Source organism: Podarcis liolepis (assembly GCF_965112155.1).
Source record: "Podarcis liolepis genome assembly, chromosome: 3".
Lineage (NCBI taxonomy): Eukaryota > Metazoa > Chordata > Lepidosauria > Squamata > Lacertidae > Podarcis > Podarcis liolepis.
The window spans coordinates 52,530,661-52,552,010 of NC_139557.1; the positions used below are offsets into that span (position 1 = coordinate 52,530,661).

A 21,350-nucleotide genomic window follows, 5' to 3' on the forward strand; every position below is an offset into this window, starting at 1 on the left:
TCAAAGACTGAGACCAGCGACATAGGAATTGTTAAGATGTTCTAAAACTTCACAGTGCAACAGGGAGTATAATAGAAATTGAAACTGAAAGATTTTGTTTCTGTTTATATTCCTGTCACAAATTTAATTTATCATTTGATTATAGCACTTATTTAATTAAAATATAACCTACTGTTAGTACTTACAAGCCAAAATCATGACTCCAGCTTGGAGTTTGTGATAGAAGAGAAGAAACAAAAAAGAAACATAAACAAAAACAACTCACCAAAAATATACGTATCTGATGCAATTTTCCAGATTAGAAAATTGGTTTGTTTGTTAATCTACTCTAAAAATTTGTATAGTTCACTCATCATTTTAACTCTCATGACTTCCTCAAAGAAACCCTGGGTATTGTAGTTTGGTGAGATATCTAACAATTAATGGAAGTATGTGAAGTTTACTATCCACATCAAATGACAGCATGGATGAGCCCAAAACCAAACCATAGCTTAGCCTCAGATAGCACAGCAGCAGCAGCAGGATTGGATGAGGAGGATGAGGAGTACAGCAGCCGTGATCTTCACTTCATGAGCCCACATGCTGAGCCATGGTTGATGTGTGAACTGGGTTACCATATACTGAATTGTATTTCCACATACATACATACAAACAAACATACATACATACATACATACATACATCTAACCGCTATAGAAAAGTCCATGTAACTACTGAAATAAGAACTTAACACTTAAAAACTTAAAAGACTTAAAACTTTGTTGGCACAGCCTATGGTTATGAAAAGGTCTGGCAGGAAGTTCTTCTTGCCAGTAAATCCCTCCAGCTTGCTCAGCGTTCAATGAATGTGTAGTTTCCCAGCTGCATTTTCCGCATGTTGAATTTCAGAGGCCAATTGGCATACCTTAGAGCAGTTATTTTCAGCCTATTCCGTTGAAGGTTTCTCAAAAGCTTTTAAAATGATTTCTAAGTGAGAAAAGCCATAATAGCAGACCAACCTCTTTGAGAAACCTGCATTCACCTGCTAGTCATCCAGTGTAAATTAAAGAAGTACAGAGAAATCAAGTGTGTATATGCATGTGTGAAGTAGGTCCCAGTTACTGTTCAGTAAGAAGCTTGGATTCCTTGAAAGAATGTAATACTGTAATGGCTGTGGAGTTTGTGCTTAAAAAGAAGTGGTTTGGAAAGAAGCACAGTACGCAAAGTCCTGAGAAGTTTTTTCTAGAAGTCAAACTGCCATGCCTTTGTATGCAGCGGAGGCAACAAATTAACAATAAATATTCTGGTTAGATTTTTGTTGGTTATCTACAAATAAATTGAGTTGGCATGTTGCCTTAAGCTGCATAAATGTGGAAGAAATCTTTCATTGAGATATGGAGTGTCTGGAGCTTGCATTTTTTAAGTTGATGATCTGTCTTGTGTAGGATATTAGTGTTTGTTCTTTTTGGCTGTCGTTTCGGTTTACATTTTCTATTAGAACAATCCCTAGATAGCACTGATAACTTGCCTTGTTTGTTTTGACAGTAAATGTTTTCTTTTTATCATTCAGATCCTGCTGTGATATCATCATTGTAGTATTTACCACATCTTCAGCTTGTGGGTGTTTATATGGTTATTTAATGAAGTTTTCTATGGAGTCAGGAAACTGTTGTGTTTGGCCCTGAAAGTGCATAGCAGTGAATCCTTTGGTGAGTATCTTTTGTGCATATGTTTGTGTGACTTCCTTCCCGCTGGTAAGTGATGTTCTGTGCTCACTGTACTTCTCCATTGTTTCTTTGCCATTAATAATAAAGCAGTAGGATAATAATCATTGGCACTTCAGTACTGCAAGGAAGCTTGAGGTATCTGAGAGTGCCTTTCTCTCCCAGGTTCCAAAAGCTGCATCTTTGAATGGGCTAATCCACATCGGCTCTAAAGTTGTGGGAAAGTGGGATCACAACCACCTGGCCCATCAGCTGAGTGTGTCTGGCCTGCCTTTGTCCCCCAGTAATGCAGTTACCACATGCATGATGCAGGTAGAAGTTGTAAAATGTAAAGTTATAAATTGTATACTGACGGAAGTTAGAAAATCACACAGGAGATACTCTGACATAGTTCAGATGGAATATCCAGGACACTTTCCAAAATGGCCTTAAATGTATGTTGGAAGTCCTCCAGGAGACCATAGAGTTTAAATACTGCTCTTCTACTCTGTTAAAACAACCCCACACACATGCATACCAGTAGCTCCCAATAACACCCCAAGGGGATTTTTTTGCTGAACAAGAAGAAAATGTTCAGTAAACCTTACTACAGAAATGCACTGAAAAGACAAACAATATCCAGCTTGTCATCCTATATAAACAATACACTGTAGACAAAATGCCCTCTTCAACATCACATAAGTGTTACCTTCATGTGTGTATTAAGCTCATCTTACATCTTACCATGGGCCACATATAACACTGCAAATAAATATTTTAGATTCTGAAAGCAATAATTTATTATTTTAAAGGCATTTATTTAAAGCAGCCATATCTGATGGGCAAGGCTATGCTGTGCATAGGTTCTGTGAATTTAGAGATTGTCTGAAATAATGTTTTACAGTGGTACCTCGGGTTAAGAACTTAATTCGTTCCGGAGGTCTGTTCTTAACCTGAAACTGTTCTTAACCTGAAGCATCACTTTAGCTAACGGGGCCTTCCGCTGCCGTGGCGCTGCCGGAGCACGATTTCTGTTCTCATCCTGAAGCAAAGTTCTTAACCCGAAGTAATATTTCTGGGTTAGCGGAGTCTGTAACCTGAAGCGTATGTAACCCGAGGTACCACTGTATTTCGTAATGGTCTTGATGCCTTAAGGGCACATTTGCACTTGCATGTGCTGCTGATTACTTTAATTGTATCAGGAAGTAACACAAATATATCCATAATAGCAGAAACAAAGCAGCACTGGAGAATCCTGCAGCAGAATAGCTTCTGCTGCCATGCAGACTAGACTGACCATGCTAATCTGTGGTGCAGACAGATGGCTGAGCAGCATGAACTAATGACCAATGCAGTGGGAAACACAGGGATTAGATGTTCATCAGAGTGTGATCTGAACCTTGAAATACTGACTTTGCAATCAAGTTTCTAGAAGTTTTATATTTCCTATCTCTTCTGCACAGTGTTGGAGTACTTACTGCAAACTCATTTCTATCAGAAAAATGAAGCCCACAAAGAACAAAAATGTAGACTATTCGGAAGGTTTCTATAAGCCCCCATTAGCTGTCCAGAAGACCAGTGCTGAGATAATAAATGAAGCACGAAATACACTAAGGATTTTAAGAACCCAAAGACCGTTCACACCAAGGGAGGAGCAAAGGAAGCTTTTTGGATCTGCGTCTTCAAGAACACCTGAAAATAGACCACCTTCTGCTTTTAGGTATGGGGTTTTGGAGGGAATGGCTATAACCCTGTATTCCATGTGAATGGGGGATAAAATATAAGTGTCTGTCACCAATATTGATTCAGGTGAATTAGAGAAGTATAAAAATGCAGGTATAAAATTGTCCATCTATTTTGGTAGGGAGTACATGCTTCCTCTGTATGGACGTAGCTGATAAGAAGTTTGGCTAGAAATAACTGAAGTGTTTCTGACAACTTTTAAAAGGAAAAGAAGTATTCACTGTCAACCCAAAACTATTATTAGGTTTAATGTGTAGGAAGCTGAAGCACCTCTCATTTGCTTTCTGGATGTGTCATCTCCTGCTCTTGTTGATTTTGACATTCCCAAAGGAATTGCTTCTATCTCAATATGGATTGCCATTACAGCTGCTCAGTAGCCAGCATAGAGGGATGACTAGGAATAAGGCAGCGTTGTTGCTTGTGCCATTGAGTAAGTACAATAGGCACCATGGCATATAACTAGCCCCTTTATTTTCTTTACATCTTCTCTAACCTGTGTTTTGTTTTGCATTCCAAAAAGCGATTTTCAGTAAAGCAATTTGGCAGAGGTAGAATTTTCACTCCATTAGTATGCACATAGAAAGTACTTTGTGGAGAAAAACATGTTATCTACACATTTCATTAATATGCTCTGTTTTTCATTCCAGTCTCCATGCTTCCAGCTTTGAATGGGTTGAATCAAGGCCTGTCTCTTGTGCACGTCTAAGCCCACTGGACCATGTATGTATTATCTTTTAGCAGGGCTTTGTGTATTCTGTGCTCCATTAAAATTATGTGCCAAGAAAGACTACATTCTGCAAACTTAATGCAGATTGACACTTAAGGCCACTTTCCATCACTTAGGTATTTTTCAGCTGCCTCTCTGGCTCCTTAGGTCTCTGCAAGCATTTCTTACATAGCACAGGAGGAACTTGCTTTTTACAATTAGATTATCGGGAAAGTGAATTTGTGCCCACTACCACATTCGGTGCTTTTTTGCAGTCTCGTGGAACTGTGGCATATCCCTAGTCCTATCCATTGGAAGTAAAATTACAAAGGCTGATACTGAAGCATCCATGTCTTGCTTCCCCCACCCCCCTTCTTTCCAAAACCATCTTTGGAAATGTGTGTAAATAAGTTTTGTGGAATTTCACTACAGTGATCTGTAACAAGAATACCCTTTGGAGTATTTGTTCCTTTGTGAATTCACTTAAGACCTCAGAGTCAGCTCCTATTATTTACCAGGAAGATAAGATGAAGTAGTAAACAGACTGGCTTAAGATTAGTGGAACCTCTTGCTCAGGGAAAACTATTATGAGAAGAAATTTGTCAATAAATAGATTATGGCAAGACCCATAATATTAATAACCGCCATCTTCTGATTCTTACAAGTGGCTGTATGTTGAATTAGATCTTTTCTTGTAACAGAAGCCAAAGCTGCTGTCATCACCCAGGAATAATGAGGAGCATCATATTTCACCTCCTAAATCACCAATAGATTCAGAGGAAATTAGGAGAATCAGCAATGCTCGTGCACGTTTGTTTAGAACCGCATCTCATGGAAACCTTCTCCCAGATAAAATTCTACTTCCCAATGAGAGTAAGAATGTTTCTATTTAATCCTTTTTAAGAACTCAGATTATAAAATATATTAAAGTCAGCCTAACTGAACAATTGGATTTCATAGAGTCATAGAATTTGAAGGCATCTCAAAGGTCCCCTAGTCCAACTCACTGCTGATGCAGAAAATTTTCAGCTCCAGCAGCCCTAGCTTGCGGTCATAGGAACCTAGGAAGCTGCCTTATACTGACTCAAACCACTGATCCATCTAGCTCTATATTGTCTCTCCAGGATTTCAGGCAGGGTTCTCTCCCTCCCCTTCCCGGAGATGCCAAGTGATTGAACTTGAAACCTCCCACATGCATTTCAGATGCTCTGTTTCTGAACTATGGCCCTTCTCTTAAAGTCCAGTGATTTAGTTTGCAGTTCATCCCAAGTGAAATGTCTTTTCATACATTGGTGTGGATCCTAAGGGCCAAACTGTGCAAAATGCTAATGATGTGATCAGAAATTGTTGTTTTTACAATGAAATGCCAGGCTGGGGGAGCTGCAGTAGTTATTGGCTTCACAGCATGGGAGAGGGGAGGTTTAATCTCATTAAAGCTCACACATTCCCAAAACATAAATGCTTGGGCAGTTAGCATTTTGGGGAGGGGGGCCTCTAGTTACTAAGTTTGGCTGTGTTTGTGTGACTTTTAATGAGATTGTGGCTGGCAGGGAAGGCTTAAATCATAGAATTGGAGAGTAGGAAGGGACCTTGAGGGTCATCTAGTCCAACTTCCTGCAATGCAGGAATATGCAGCTGTCCCATATGGGGATCGAACCTGCAACCTTGGTGTTATCAACACCCCTCTCTAACCAACTGAGCTATTTAGAAAGCCATGCTTCCCCCTCCCCGCTTGCTGTTCTGTTGACTATCCTCTTCACCACCCCATGTGCCTGGTATTTAATTTTAACAAAACAGTGTTATGAATACTATCATGGCGCTATCCTCTCGTGTAGTTAGTCCATAAATTAACCTTCTACAAATGGATGGGTTCCTTCCATCTATGGAAGACTTTCAGTCCAGTGGAGGAACCCACAATCAAAAGGAGGGAGGACAGTTTTCCACCAATTCCTCCTGTAGCCCCACCACACCGCTCCAGAGAGTCCCTGAGCCCTCCAGAGACTTTCAGGGGATGCAGGGGGGTGGAGAATTGCCAAAAGTAACCTTCCTCCCATTTCACCAATAGAACTAACCAAGGATCCAGACAACTGCAGTGAAGATACATCAAACTCTGGAATAGTTTCTTTTTTAAAAAAAATATGATCCCTTGCGGGGGGGGGGGGCAAGATTTAGTTGGATTTGGGTTGGGTTGAAATGCCAGATAGTTAGCTTGGAGCACATCCATCTATATACAGGTGGATACAATATGTAGTTCTTGATTTCTATACTATCTAAGAAGATAGAGGGGATTACTTCTCAATCAAGGGGGCGGGATCATAGAATTGAAGAGTTAGAAGGGATCCTGAGGGTCATCTAGTCCAACCTCCTTGTAGTGCAGAAATATTATTTCAGCTAAAGCATCCATGACGAAAGCATATTTTCACTGCTTTGTCCTTTGGGAAGAAAGTTAGAGAGAGACTGCTTTGGAAAAAACCATTAAATTTGAGTGTGCTTCTTTAACCTTATCTTACTACTGATGCTGCAGTATATAAAACATTTTCACCTAGTTTAGGAATAAAAGTTTCTATACAGTAGAAAGGTTGAGCTCTTATGAATAAGGATGTCATTAGGAGTTCATGTGTCTTTAGAAAAAACTTTGATGGAAAGAATACCAGCCTGCATCAGTTCCTTTTATACAGATTTCTCTTATTTTAGTTAATGCCAGCTAGCAAGGACAGTTATTACAATGTGAATAATAATATTTCAGAAGACTAGCTGTCCTTTTAAGGACATCTTTCTGTATGTTTCCTTTATAAGAACACTTTAACCATTTTGTTAAAACAGGTAAGACACTGAATTTTGAAGACCATCCTACCACGTGTGATAGTTCTGGAACTAGAGATGAAAGTCAAAACCTGACTGTCCAGTTGACCGTTAAGGATAAGTGTGTTCCATTAACATATAAAGAGCATCAAAATAAGATAGAAGGGGAAGAAGTATATCCACAAATGACAGACATTTTGCCTTCACCTCAGTGCAGCAATCAATGGTCAGTATTTTATTTAACTTCAGGTATTTTCACACAAAACGTTTAAAAGTGGGAGCAGCTGGTGTGCTGCAGTGCTGTCATGGAGCCATGCTACTGGCATCAGCATCACTGTTGCCTACGGTGGGGTGTGTGTGCAAGGGTGCAGGATGGCACTGGATGCAGAAGGGCCATCTTGGGTCCAGCAGTGCACCAACACAGCACTGATCTCACTGACCTCACTGCCCTTCCCCGTGTCCCTGGTGACAGTGGTATCACTGTCAGGAGGGTAGCTTCATGGCACTATACCATTGTTAGCTGTCATGATGGTTATCACAAGAAAATGGATATATTTAAGAAGGATTAAATAAGGATTTATGGTATAGTTAAATCTGGTCCATAGCTATTGCTGAAAAATTAGCTCAAAAATTAAGATATGCTAGAGGCCAAATAAAAACATTATTTTTCAACTACATGGCAAAAAAATGATTTTACATATTAAAGATGATAACAGTGTTCAAATTCCTCCTGTAAAATATGCTACTATTTGGAATCCTTAGTAACTCTCCAGTTACTGATAGTTATAAATGAAACAAATATTTCAAATAATGTTACCACCCAGCAGTTTGAAAGCATACCAGCGTGAGTAGATAAATAGGTACCATTGTGGTGGGAAGGTAAACAGTGTTTCCGTGTGCTCTGGCTTCCGTCATGGTGCCCCGTTGCTCCAGAAGCGGTTTAGTCATGCTTGCCACGTGACCCGAAAAGCTCTATGTGAACAAAAACTGGCTCCCACGGTCTGAAAGTGGAGGTGAGCGCTGCACCCCATAGTCAAATTTGACTGGACTTAACCATCCAGGGGTCTTTTACTCAACACCAATAATAATATTACTATTTCCCCCCAGGGATTTTGAATGAAGCGACCCAAATATGTGTGTGTATGTATGCTTAATTTTCATCTTCATTAGATTTTATTGTATTTCTTTATTCCTGGTTCAACTGCCAGCTTCCTAAAAAGACACTGGCTTGCTTCTCCCCTTGGTAAGTGTTTTTAGCTTTATCCCTGATGCAGTAAGGAAAACTAGTTCCTAATCTACCAAAGGATCAAATGGTTTCCTCTTGAATTGGTGTTAGGAATCGTAGCACCAAACTTTGTGCTTCCTGCTGTTGTAAATTGTAAAATGTTTAAAAATTGGTAGTCAACTGTTTACAAAATTAAGGAATACTTCCTATGCCCCTTTGCCTGACAACAGCAAATCGCTGCCCCTCTCCAAATACTCCTTATAGATCTAAACATACAGGACCCAGGGTCAAAACTATCATTCTTGTCCAGGCTGTATTTTAAGCCTCTTGTACCTCTTTCTCAAAGATTGAAGCTAGATTTGTTTGCATTGTTTATAGGAACATTATTTTGTTTAACAATAATGACAACTAATGAAGCTTCCAAACAAAAAACAAACTAAAAGGTGGCTAGGGTATTTGGATGCAGATTTTTTGCTACATTCCCTAAAACATGGATTCTGAGCCCTTGTTAGATGATTGTAATGATTTCCCAGGCAATGTTTTTTTTAATGTTCTTGGGCCTATTAACTTTAGTGAGATGCTCATTTTGTCTCCATTCAAGTAGGTGTCATTGATACTTAATTCCCCAATGGTTATCAGCCACTAGTTCTACTTTTTGCCTTTCTTGCCAGTGCATATGCTCTGCTTAAGATTGATCAGGACTGTATGCATGCAATTGTTGCTGCAGAAGAATCTGCCAGTTCCAAGAGGCCAGGAGTAAAAAAAAGTCTAATTAATTTGTACCCAATTTCTCCTCCACCAAACGATTACCCGATTGTGCCAGCTGTTGCTATGTTATCACTTTTCTAAAATAAGATGGAATTAATGCTTGAGTACACTTGAGTTTATTACAATATGTTTTGTAGTAATATTTCAGAGTAATATTATCAGCTAAAGTTTCTTTAACACTGAGCCTGAGAAAGTAATTTGATAACCACTTCTAACAGTTTAGAATGTAGCTATTGGAAAACAGCTTGTGTCCTGGACTTAATCCAAGTCTGCATATTCTATGGTATATTGGAAAGACCAAACAAAAGGAAAGAGATTGAAAGGCAATGAGGAATGGATGCAGAGTGGGATGCCAAACATAGGGCACTTGAAATTTAATAGGAAAAGGGCAAGTTGGTGGAAGGAGGCAGATATAAAGGAAAGAATATACTTCATTTTCATCCTAAGCTGATTTATGTCCCTTCATACTAAAATATTTTGTATAACGGATTTCATGGGCTGCAAAAACGTATTGAGCTTTTCCAAATTTGCTTTCATTCTGCTCATTTTGTATGGCAGCAAGGCTGGAAATTAGTTTTCGTCCCCAAGTGAATACTTGCTTGCAAAGGGTTTGCATCTACCGTTCTTCATAATTGATGAGACTGTGCCTCGCACAGAGTGATAATTGTTAAATTTGCAGGTATACTCAAATAATTTGTCACTTTGCAGAATTACTGTTGCAGTTAAATCTCTTTACATTCACCTAAACTGATTTATCTCGATCGGCACGTTTTCACTTTTTCTTATCCATATTACTTTTGAATGCTAGATGTTTACATGCCCTCCAGTTTTGAGGCAGATTGTTCTATTTCATTTTTGCTGTGCTTAGTGAATATGATTTGACAATGCCTAATTATGGTAGCAAAGTACCGGTATGTAGGATTAAAATCTTATGTAAGTGGATTGATGCTCTTTAAATTCTAGTATTCACACTGACAAAAGCACTGCTCTACGTAATAGGCACCTTTAATTTTTCTTATGTCCATGTTATTCAGGTACATGCTTACAGTTATAAGTCAGAGTAGACCCAATGAAATCAATTGACCTACTCATAAGTATGAGTTGTATAAAATCCTATGGGATCTAAAAAACCAAATAATTCAAACATAAGCTTCTGCTCTAGTTCCCCTCCTCCCTTTTCCCCCTAACCTTGTGTCCCCTTTCCTGGAATTTGATAGTAACTTAGACATGAACTTCTAGCCATAAGAACTGCCCAGTGGATTCACTGGCTGTAAATGTTGCTTCATATTAACATTTTGTGACCAAATTACCACGGGACCATTGAAATTCAAGCAGAACTCTTGTTTCTTTAAAAGTACTCTATGCCACCTTTCACAGCAAAGCCTTCCCAAGTTGGTTTACAGAAGCTTAATATGCATAATGGGATGGTTAGATAATTACTCCTCATAATTAAGAGAATTGTCTATCTCACAAGCACCAACAAGTGTGGGGATTTTAAGGGCAAGATGGATGTATGATTGTTTTGTGGAAATCTTAATTGAGCTTAGAAATGAGAATTCAGACTCTTAACTGCTTTGTACACTGCAAAACACTATGGAAATGATAGAAGAGTATTTCAAAGCAAACTGTTTTTTTGTAAAATAAAATAAAATCTACCTGATATTTTCTGTTGAAAATATAAAATGTATACCTTTTTTGAAGATCAGATGTTAATATATACATTTTGCATCAGCACCAATTGCTCTAAGAAATTACCATAAGTATAATTTAAGGCTAACATTTAGATTCACTTCATTATTTCATGACAGCAAAATCCTTTGTACTGTTGATTCTCTCAGTCTTGAATAGAAAAAGAAGTTTGTCAGTATTTTATGTTCAATAATGGCGGCCTCTTGTGGCCTGACGGTTTAATTGCAGCATGCTTTGATTGATTCATGAAATAGTGTTTAAATACAACTTGTGGGAAAATGTAAGTAATATATAAAATTATTAACTGTATTAAACAATTGACAGTCTCACTTATGATAATGGTAAACACAAGTGGTACTGGTAGTAATCAGTGAGGTGGAAGCACAAAAGGAGGAAATACTATTTGGGCTTTCATTGCTCCTATAACTAGCTGGTTAAAATGTATATCATATGATGATGGGCCTTTTGTCTCAGCTGGGGATTGCCTGTTGGCTTTCAAGACTGGCACCAAAAGACATAAATAAATTTATGGCTATTTTTGCTTAGCTAAGGCTGGATGGAGCACAGAGACTCCTGCTCTATCTATAAGACTCCCAAACTGATTGTGGTGAGTTAACTTAGGCCAAGAAGTTTCTGTGTCAACACTTGGCAGCCTCTGCATTGATACTCTGATTGTGATCTGTGGTTGGTAGTCCCAGTCAGATAATAGGAAGTTATTGGGCTAGGTGGGAAGCCCAACTCTCCAGTTTATCAGAAAGTTGGCGTTTATGTTCTAGTTTGGGTTGCTGAGAAAACACCAGTCAGAGACTACAGTGTGTGCATTTTCCTGGGGGATGATTTGGTGAAGTTCTACCAGCACTGAGGTGCCCTTTCAATTTTCCAAAAATGTCTTTCCCAGTTGTGTGCATGGAAAGCTGAAAGTGCTACTATGTACATGATGTTGATGTGTACCTACAGTTTTCTCTGTGTTAATCTCATCTCCCATTTTTAAGTGACCAGGTTAACGGGCAAGAAAGTCCTTCATCATGCCTAGAAAACCCTGAGTGGACTAAGTCTGCAACTGTGTCAGGTACATCACATAGTTTGGTTGAGTATAGATTTTTTTTTATAAAAAACTGGTTTTCTTTCTTGTACGCTGCTGGGTTGCACCTTTGCATTTAGAAAACATAAGTGATATGCATAGTTGTAAGCATCTGATTTTTTTCATGAAGCTGTTTTTATTGTGATAGCAGTCTTTCTCAACATTTTTCTTCAAGAAGTACTCACAGCTAACATTTTACAGGGTGTTGTAACATAATACCTGGAAATAACTCATTGGGGTTTACGTCCAAGTAAACATGCTTAGGAAAAATTGTGCCTGATACTAGCATGCCAACTAAATCTAAAAGTTGCACCATGCCAGCTTTCACACCTTGCTGCATTGTGTCAGGTTTCTGAATAGACATGATGTTCTGTTTTATTTATTTTCTAACTAAAAATATAACCTGTACCTGAAATTTGAAATAGCCTTTAGATTTGTTTCACTTATATAATTTTTGAGTGTTCCCTTCTAATTAAAAACTGGGCTAGAAGTGATTCAACCTGCCTGGTACTCTAATTTGCTAAACAGGCATATTGGAAGCAACCCATTACAAAAGTCTTTTTAATGGAGCATTCAAAAGCTGCAAAAGAACATCATCACTCAGTATTATGATATGCTAGCAGTGGTTAGAATTCGTATGCAGCTGCCCAGTATACATTCTTATTTAGTGCAGATTGACATAGATTAGGTAGTCAAGCTATTTTACACTGCTAAGAACCTGTTAGAGTGATTCACTATGTAAAGCTTAGTGTATTTCTTTTCCATTGCTTCTGCAAAAAGGTTGAAACAGTAAGCTTGGAAGGGTTCGACTTTCAGTGTTGCTAAGGCTTTTGTATTTACATACTAGGAACAGCAGCCAATAAATGCAAGCCAATGTCATTTCTCTGACCAGACTGCAAAGTTGTGGTTATGACCGACAAACCACCAAGACATTTTGTTCAACTTGTCAATTTTTGTTGTTTCCTTTTAAAAAAAAATCAAACATACATTGAGGTAGTTGAAAATAATAACCTTAAATAATTTTTTATTGCTTAGGCAGATACTGTACTTCAGATTGTTAAGATTCCACTCATTTACACATTTTAAAGTATTAATATGGTTGTAGTTTTAAAATCAGTTTTGCATATGTTGTGTTAAGTTTCATTGTGTGGTCACTTAATAACATGTTTTCAAATTTCAGAAAATACTTTGGAAGCTAATGAGACAGAAGAGGAAGAAAACTACTGGAATACGAAAATTTTACCAATTCTACATGAATTAGAGTCTGGTGCATAATGGTTTCTATGATACTTGTTATGACTTTCACAAAATAGATTTTCCAATACTTACTTCCATGAGTTGATATTCCACTTAATGTTCTTGCATTGGTAATATATTGTGGCCTATGGTTGAGGGCGTGATCCACATCCACTTTTTCAGCACTGTGATCAGGACTGCCATTTCAGATTTGGGGTAGGGGGAAATGCTATTTAACATGTACATGAAGCCACTGGGGGTGGTCATTAGGAGATTTGGGCAGTGTCCTATCAGTATGCTGATGACATTCAGCTGATGCAGATCTCAATGATATCAGGTGACCTGCTTTTGCCTGCATGGTGTGAAATCAAACCATGGGGGCAAAAGCATAACCCGCAGGGTACTGACAGTCAGCTGATCATCAGTGCTTGTAGAACACTATGCACAATGCTTTGCAAGTTCCAAGTATCAGCTGGTCATTGAAGGTTGCAAAGCTTTGTGCATACGGCTTCACAGCACCTGAGGTGCTTTGCAAGTGTTGTCAATCACCTGATCAGTGGTGCCTGCAAACCCCATTTGGCTGAGCCACATGTTTACCTGCAACACATATGACATAATACATGGCATCTATGAATAGGGCAGGTGGGCGCAGCTTGTCCAAAATGGCATTACAGACCAAATGGAGAGAGTTGATGGGCCTAATTAGGCCCCTGGGCTGGAGATTCCTCACCACTGACCTAAAGGTTTCAGGTTTAGGCTACAGTTTTTAGAATCATGCTTGATACTGAGTTTCTTACATCTCTGTAACACTTTTCCTTTTAGTCAATTTATGGTTTTGTTTTTTCTTGGTGACTCTGAAAAATGTTTGATAATTGATGTTGCTTTATGCTTTTCCATATCAAATAGAGGACAACGTAGAAAGACTTTGCCATGCCTGTACTGTTCTCTATAAGGCCTTGGAGGAAGGAAATATGCTTTGCAAGCGATTTAAAAGACGAAATTTGCTTCTGAAGACTTTATACAAATTAGTTGACATTGCTTCAGATCCGCTTGGCCTGAAACTTGCAAAAATTATTCTGGGCGTAAGTTAAAGTGTGGAGGGATCATGGTGCAATGTGATGTTTTGTATGTGCTTTAAGCTCCCTGTTTGTGTGATATTGTATGACGAATCCGAAGTATCAAGAAACACAACAACTTTTCACAAAAGAGAACACACAGAGTTAAACCAAAATTTCAAAAATACTGGATTAACATAGTTTTATAAGTCTGAAATACAAATTCTGTGAGCATGTGATTTTTAATAATTGACCTATTAAAACAAAAATATGTATTGCTACATGGTATCCCAAATACATGTTTTGTGTTATTGGTTTTAGCGCACCAGAATATCCAGAATATTTGTCTGTTAATGCTGTGCTATGCATCAAACTGGAAAATTATAAGCATCTCTCAAGTGAATCAGACGTATTAGATTGTTAAATAAAGCCACAGAAACTTCCTGTTAGAAATATACCATTAAAATGCAACCCACAATAAAAAAACATGAAATCTCTGATTAAAAGAAACACCTAAGGATCTGGAAAAGAAATCCAGTGATTCTCTCATTGCTCTATGTATCATAGGCTCTTATTCTACATTGAAAATATTGGGGGGAAAGAGGTGAAACACATTTGCATACTTTTAGTTTTCATACTCAGTGAAAATTTGAATACAGCTTGAATGACTGTAATGGGTGTGCAGGAACAGTCTTGTCAGCCGTTCTGACATGACGTTCTCATTTTTCGATTTTAAACTGCATTTGTACAAAAACCCTTCACTCCTATAAAAATAAACCTCAGAATCATGAGTGCAATACAGGTAGAATTAGGCACATCTGTAGAGATCTCTGTGACTTAAGCACATGAATATGAACGAGTCTTTTAGTTGCCTTTTGGTTTCTATGCTTTTAATATATATTATTCATAAAAGGTTGAAGTCTCATTGAAACCAAGCTCATGCTTAAATCTCTCACACCAAAAACAGTGGAACTTAAAAATTGCATAAATGGTTTGAATTGCACCCTTTATTTTGTGTTTCGCCTGATTAAATTTTTGTGTAGTATTTCATGCATGCTTTCCATATCTTCTCACCAATGTGTGTGTGTCTTTATATGTGTGTGTGCTTGTTTGGAGAAGGAGCAGTCATATCACTTTTGCCCAGGAATTGAAGAGCACAGTTAGGAAAGGAGAGTCTGAGAATTCTGTGATTAATTATGCCAGACAGCCAGTTATGATGTAACAACCCCAGGTTCCTAAACCATAGTTTAATATTTTTGGGAACCCATCAAGGCCTTCCTGCACTTTTTTGACACACTGATCCTGTCTATTTAAAACAGATTTCCCCATCAAGTATTGATTGCACTGATGTTGCTTTTTTCCTGTGTTATTTGCAGCTGAAAGTAAGTGGAAAGAATCTGCTTAATGTCTGCAAACTGGTGTTTAAAATAAGCAGAAATGAAAAAAATGATTCCATCATTCAACATGACCAAATATTGGGCAAGTATCTTTTAAATTCTACCGTGGCTGTAACCATGTTTTATTTCTTGAGTAATTTATAAGAGAAAATACACATTTAATTTGTTGGGGGAAATGGAGCCGTCTAGAAATGAAGCAGGAATGCAGACATGATTTCCAGGCTGCATTTTGATTTTAGATTGCTCCCCCCCCCCCCCCCGAGCATAAAGCACTCTGAATTTCCCACACTATTCAGTATCCAGGTATGTCTGCCTTTGATACTTCAAGGATGGAGGGAAGTTTTTATTTTAACCTTTTGAACTCAAATAAACCACAACTGAGAACCAGAAAAAATGTCAGCTCACATCTATATTCAACCAGCCTGCTATCTTGAAGGTAGTGAATGTATTTGATACCAGAAAGTAATCAGTAATTATGATGCCTCATTTTGATTACTTAAAGTCTTGCATATGTACACTCTAAAATTGGGTGGTGGTAGCTGGTGTGAATCAGAGCTCTGCTCACCCAAGCTCCCTCCAGCCAGTTTCCCTGATACTGTAGCCCCTCATCCCAGCCCTGTTCCTTTTCAGAACAGGGGTTTTTTTTTTGGGGGGGGGGGGTGTAACAGCAGGCTGCCTTGGGAAGGAGGAGGTGGGGAATTTCCCTTGGGCAAATGTCTGGGCACTCCCACTCTTGGTCACTTCAAGGTAAGAGGCAATAAGCATTGTTCAGATTAGCATTCACAATTTTCTCCATAGATTCTCTGCTAGAAGTTCTGAGAGCTGAAGACTTGCAAGCAACTACTGAGGCCTTTCTCTATTGTATGGGCGCTATAAAATTCATTTCTGGAAATGCAAAGCTCATTAATGAGATGGTCAGCAAGGAAACTGTTGAAATACTGTTGCAACTAATGAAGCAGATCAATGAAATTAATGAAAATGATGCTCGGTTTTCCAGTTCAGGACACCTCTTGGTTCAGGTCAGAGTTAAACTTTTATTTCAACCAGATAAGATTTGGGACCAGTCTTGAGACTTTGCATAAAATATAAAACAATGAGAGGGAGAAAACAGGTATGTGTGTATTTATGTATAACAGTTGGAGCTTCACAAGTTATGGTAAAGAATAGGAAATATAGGAACAAACAAAAAAAAACTAAAGATAGCAGTTTATATGTTCCTGTATAAGATACACACAATTATCTTTTTAAAACACTTTTGACTTTGCCCCTTAGATATTTTGATTTCTACTGGTTATCATTTGTTAATACAAAACACCAACTTTATTTTATTTAGAGCTTCCTTATATCAAAAGGAAAGCATTACCAATCACTGCTGTTTGTTTATCATTCCACACTTACTTAAATCCATTCAAATCTTGTTCAAGTGTAGTGCAAATTTATTTTCTCTGACTAGCTCATGTTGCCTAGATGAATTTGTTTAGAGTTGCCATACCCCTTATTTCAACATACTTACTAATCTCTTGAATCGTAGTCTCTGGTTTTATTTCCTGTACTTTACATATACAATTGCAGCTGCTATGATCACTTGAAAAAGAAGAGGCAATGACATATTACTCATAGAAAGATTCCCTTTAAAAATAATGAAGATATGTAAAAATAAAAGTATTCTGGAAGCCAAAACATTCTGCCACATAAATAACAAAAGCTCTATTTTGCTAAATATAGTAACATGTGCTTTATTTTAGTCAGTAACGGAATCCTAACAGGGATCCAGAGCAAGCTTATAGGAAGTGCTGTTTGATGCTCTTACAATTATCTATCTCACCTGTTATGCACACAAACAATATGGTGGTGTTGGACTGTAGTGTATAGAGTCTATAATCATAGGGTCACTATGAGAAAATAGTACTTCAGCAAGGGAAGTCAAAAAAAAAAGTTTAATTCTTGTGACTACTTTCTATGCTTTTGGCAAGTTGGGGGAAAAGTGATAAAGGAATGGAATCAAATGTCTTTATGCCCTTTTCTATTATTTAAGAGGCAAAAGCAAGCTAGCAGAGAGGCAATTTTCAGAGGAGATTAGAAAAGGGATAGAGAATCAGTGAAGCAAAGAGATGCAAGATAGATGTTCCGTATAGCAGCAGTAGCCGATGAAAACGCTCTTGTTCCAGTATGGATGATGATGAAACATGGAAATTGGAGTTTGACCATTGACTAGAGTAGAGGGGACATGCAGATCACTTTGCAAAGGGCATTTATGTAAGTCTAGCAGTGGGAGTCATTGGTAAAGTTCTCATCAAAACAACCCCACTTTTGCTTGTATTGTGCTTTGTAGAAAGTTTACAATTTGGAGGGATTTTAATGTTGAATTAACCGAGATTATCATTACTATTGTGGTCATCACTCTGTAGAAGAGGAGATGCGACTCCAAGAGAACAATATGGTTGATATACCGTATTTTTCGCACCATTGGGTGCACCGGACCATAGGGCGCACCCAGTTTTTAGGGGGGGAAATCAAGAAAAAAATCTTTTCCCCCCCCCAGCCCCAAAGAGCAGCGTACAGGGTGCGCACAACCTCTCCCTGCCGGAGGGGTTGCGCGCAGCTATGGAGCAAGCCAAGTTTTGGCTTCCCCTTTAGCCCCATGCAGCCTCTCCTTGCCGGGAGACGCTGCGCAGGGCTAAAGAAGCCATAGCCCTGTGCAGCCTCTCCTTGCGGAGGGGTTGCGCGCAGCTATGGAAGAAGGCAAGGCAGCGAGTGGGATGGATCCCGCTCGCTGTTTTGCCTTCCCCTTTAGCCCCGCGCAGCCTCTCCTTGCGGAGGGGTTGCGCGCAGCTATGGAAGAAGGCAAGGCAGCGAGCGGGATGGATCCCGCTCACTGTTTTGCCTTCCCCTTTAGCCCCGCGCAGCCTCTCCTTGTGGAGGGGTTGCGCGCAGTTATGGAAGAAGGCAAGGCAGCGAGCGGGATGGATCCCGCTCGCTGTTTTGCCTTCCCCTTCAGCCCCGCGCAGCGTCTCCTTGCGGAGGGGTTGCGCGCAGCTATGGAAGAAGGCAAGGCAGCGAGCGGGATGGATCCCGCTTGCTGTTTTGCCTTCCCCTTTAGCCCCGTGCAGCCTCTTCTTGCCGGGAGACGCTGCGCAGGGCTTTCCTGGCTTTTCTGGGAGGTGGGGGAATTCCCCCACCTCCCGCAAAACCGGCAGAAGCGCGCGCACTTTAAAAGGGCTGCACAGCTTCTCCTGGCTTTCCTGGGAGGTGGGGGGATTCCCTCACCTCTCGCAAAAGCCGGCAGAAGCCGTGAGCTCTTTAAAGGGGCTGCGCGGCTTCTCCTGGCTTTTTTGGGAGGTGGGGGAATTCCCCCACCTCCCGCAAAACCGGCAGAAGCCGCGCGCACTTTAACAGGGCTGCAGGCTTCTTCTGGCTTTCCTGGGAGGTGGGGGGATTCCCTCACCTCTCGCAAAAGCCGGCAGAAGCCGTGAGCTCTTTAAAGGGGCTGCGCGGCTTCTCCTGGCTTTCCTGGGAGGTGGGAGAAGGGACTGATGCGGCTAGTCAGTCCCTTCTCCCTCCTGTGGAAAAGCCCGCAAGAGCGCACGGAGCTTGTGTGCGGCTCTTGGGGGCTTTTCCCGCCTGCCTCCCCCCCTGCATTCGCTCCATAGGACGCACACACATTTTCCCTTGCTTTTTAGGAGGGAAAAAGTGCGTCCTATGGTGCGAAAAATACGGTAACTGACAACTTAGCAGAGCCAGAGACAATACAGAAAAGAGCAACTAAAACAAAGCATTGGAGCATGTTCTCTACAAGGAAAAGCTGGAGTCTTATTGGGAGTTTTCTATTTTTGGAAAAGATAACTATATGAGAAAGGATTATAAGTTTATGAACGGGATGGAGAAAGTGCAGAGAGAGACTTTTTATCCTTTTCTCTTCATATTAGGGTCATGTAATGAAATCAGTTGGCAGCATATTCAGAACAGTCAAGAGGAAGTATGTCATCACACAGCATATAATTAGGGTGTAGAATTCACTTCTGAAATTATTGCCAGCCATGATTGTTTTTGTCCATGGAAGGAAGTATACCTCTGAATACCAGATTCTTGAAGGGTTGTTGACTTCATCGTCTGCTTGTGAGCTTCCAGGAAAAACAAAAGTTGCTCTGTTACAAGGGCAAGCTCCCTTTAACTAGCTGCCACTGTTCCAGAGCAACCCCAACTTGCCTTCCTTCAGATCTCAGTTCAAATTTTGTTAAAGCTGGATTATTTTTGTTCGGTGGGTTAGCTATTCAGAGAGTAGCAAATGAAGACATCCAAAATGTAGGAAGCTTTAAAAAAAAACCCCAAAGCTGCTGCTCACCACCACCTGTCCCACTATTGGCAATCTTGTCCTTGCTGGCTTTACCAGTTGTTTGTATGTATAGTCTTCTTTTTGAACGCTCTGAAGTACATGAAAGGCAAAATATAAAAAGTTAACATTTAAACATGTGGAACCAAAAATTAAAATAGCCATAGCTCTCAGTCACTGACAAACCAGAGGCCTCCCTAAAAAGAAAACACTTAAATTGCCTTCTGAAAGGGATTTGTGCAGTGAACTCTGATTTGTGGATGCTATGTCAAAAAAAGCTTTACTGCTGGTAGAAACCAGTCTCTGTTACTGATGGTGCAGCACATACTATCAGACCTCATGCTTCCTACTTTATGGCATAGCAAAGTACACGTGTAAGAAAACAAATTGTCAAATACAATGGATCCATGCAGGGTTTAAAAAGTTAAAATCAGCACATTGAAATTAGGCTGGAAACAATGACCAGCGGAGTTCTTGTAAATATGGTATAACATACTGCATGCAGTTAGTGGTGGACATATCCTGCTGTATTCTGAACCAGCTGAATTATCTAATTATCTTCAAGGGCAGCTTTACACAAACTATAATATAGTAGTTAAGTTGTGATGTTATCAGGGCATGCACATTACAAGTTGTGTGTTTAAAGAAGGGCACCATTGAAATTTGTGCTGAAAGGGGCACACTGAGCGCCACATGCAACACTTTGCCAACCAAGGAGGAAACTCAGATCCAGAAATATGCCCCAAATGCATTCCTGGTTCTTTGTGGGGAATGTTATCTTATCCAGGGCAAGCATTACTGATTTCAAGCAGTTGTTAAAGCAAGAAACTGCTAAAGCTAGTTCTGTTGGAAAAGAAATGGAGAACTGGGTATTGTCGGTATACTGATGACATCTCACTCCAAACTGCAAGACAACCTTCCCCAATGGTTGAATGCAGATGTTAAATATGAGAGAAACACTGCAGGATAATTCCTGCAGAGAAGGGCAGCAGCCTCCTAAAACTACCTTCTGGATCCTTTCAGCAAGGTAGGAGTAGAACTACTGCAAAAGTATTGTCCTGTACTTCTAATCCACAAAGTTGGTCCAGAAGGATACTGAAAATGAAGGTGCTGAAAGTGGCAGAATTTGTACCCCTTCTGTCTATCTCCTGGTGAAGGTAAATCTTGGCCCCAACCCTTGGTCAGAAGCTAGATTGAAATAGGTTTAGGAAATTTGGTTTCATCCAGGAGTGTCTGTCATGGTTTGCTCTAGTATTTTGGCTTAAAAAAGGAAGGATCATCACACGCACATGCAGCAGTTTCCTGCCCAGTTGTGAAGAGATACTAGGTAAACAAGACAGGTCAAAAGGCAGGAGGAGATGGATTCACTTGTATCCAGGGAAGGAACAACATACTGTCTGCTTTTAAAATAGAGAAATGCGACTCGTGCTGTCCTCTATCCTGTTTTTTTAAATTATGTCTGTATCATTGCTTCGTATTCCAGAGTTTAAATAATCCACACTATTTCATACATGTCTGTAGAGTTTCTTAGAGCGGCCATCAGAGGAGGCTTAGGCTAGATCTAACCTTGTTAAATTTTCAAAAGTGTCTGGGACTCATAATAATGTGATGATTTATTCATGTTTAAATATATTTT

General features: G+C 39.6%; 2 protein-coding genes across 17 annotated transcripts in view; both read left to right on the forward strand.

Annotated features, from left to right (window-relative positions):
- ARMC2 (armadillo repeat containing 2) overlaps positions 1-21,350 on the forward strand; it is an 89,277-nt gene that overhangs the window by 57,067 nt on the left and 10,860 nt on the right. For 8 of the 16 annotated variants that reach the window (XM_083497648.1, XM_083497649.1, XM_083497637.1 and 5 more), the window contains 10 exons: positions 1,550-1,688; positions 3,146-3,402; positions 4,073-4,145; positions 4,833-5,012; positions 6,960-7,159; positions 11,608-11,684; positions 12,877-12,963; positions 13,839-14,014; positions 15,364-15,466; positions 16,183-16,403. In XM_083497648.1, coding sequence (XP_083353774.1) covers positions 3,185-3,402; positions 4,073-4,145; positions 4,833-5,012; positions 6,960-7,159; positions 11,608-11,684; positions 12,877-12,963; positions 13,839-14,014; positions 15,364-15,466; positions 16,183-16,403 — 1,335 coding nt within the window. In that variant the 5' untranslated portion in view covers positions 1,550-1,688; positions 3,146-3,184. Of the gene's footprint in view, positions 1-1,549; positions 1,689-3,145; positions 3,403-4,072; positions 4,146-4,832; positions 5,013-6,954; positions 7,160-11,607; positions 11,685-12,876; positions 12,964-13,838; positions 14,015-15,363; positions 15,467-16,182; positions 16,404-21,350 lie in introns of all 16 variants that reach the window. The other 8 variants (XM_083497638.1, XM_083497652.1, XM_083497639.1 and 5 more) reach the window with 1 other exon arrangement.
- Positions 16,478-21,347, forward strand: LOC310702422 (uncharacterized protein; the record flags this gene model as incomplete). Its single annotated transcript, XM_083493899.1, has 3 exons — positions 16,478-16,495; positions 18,022-18,545; positions 18,724-21,347. 3 exons carry the CDS (start codon positions 16,478-16,480, stop codon positions 19,106-19,108), a joined length of 927 nt encoding a protein of 308 aa, XP_083350025.1. The 3' UTR covers positions 19,109-21,347.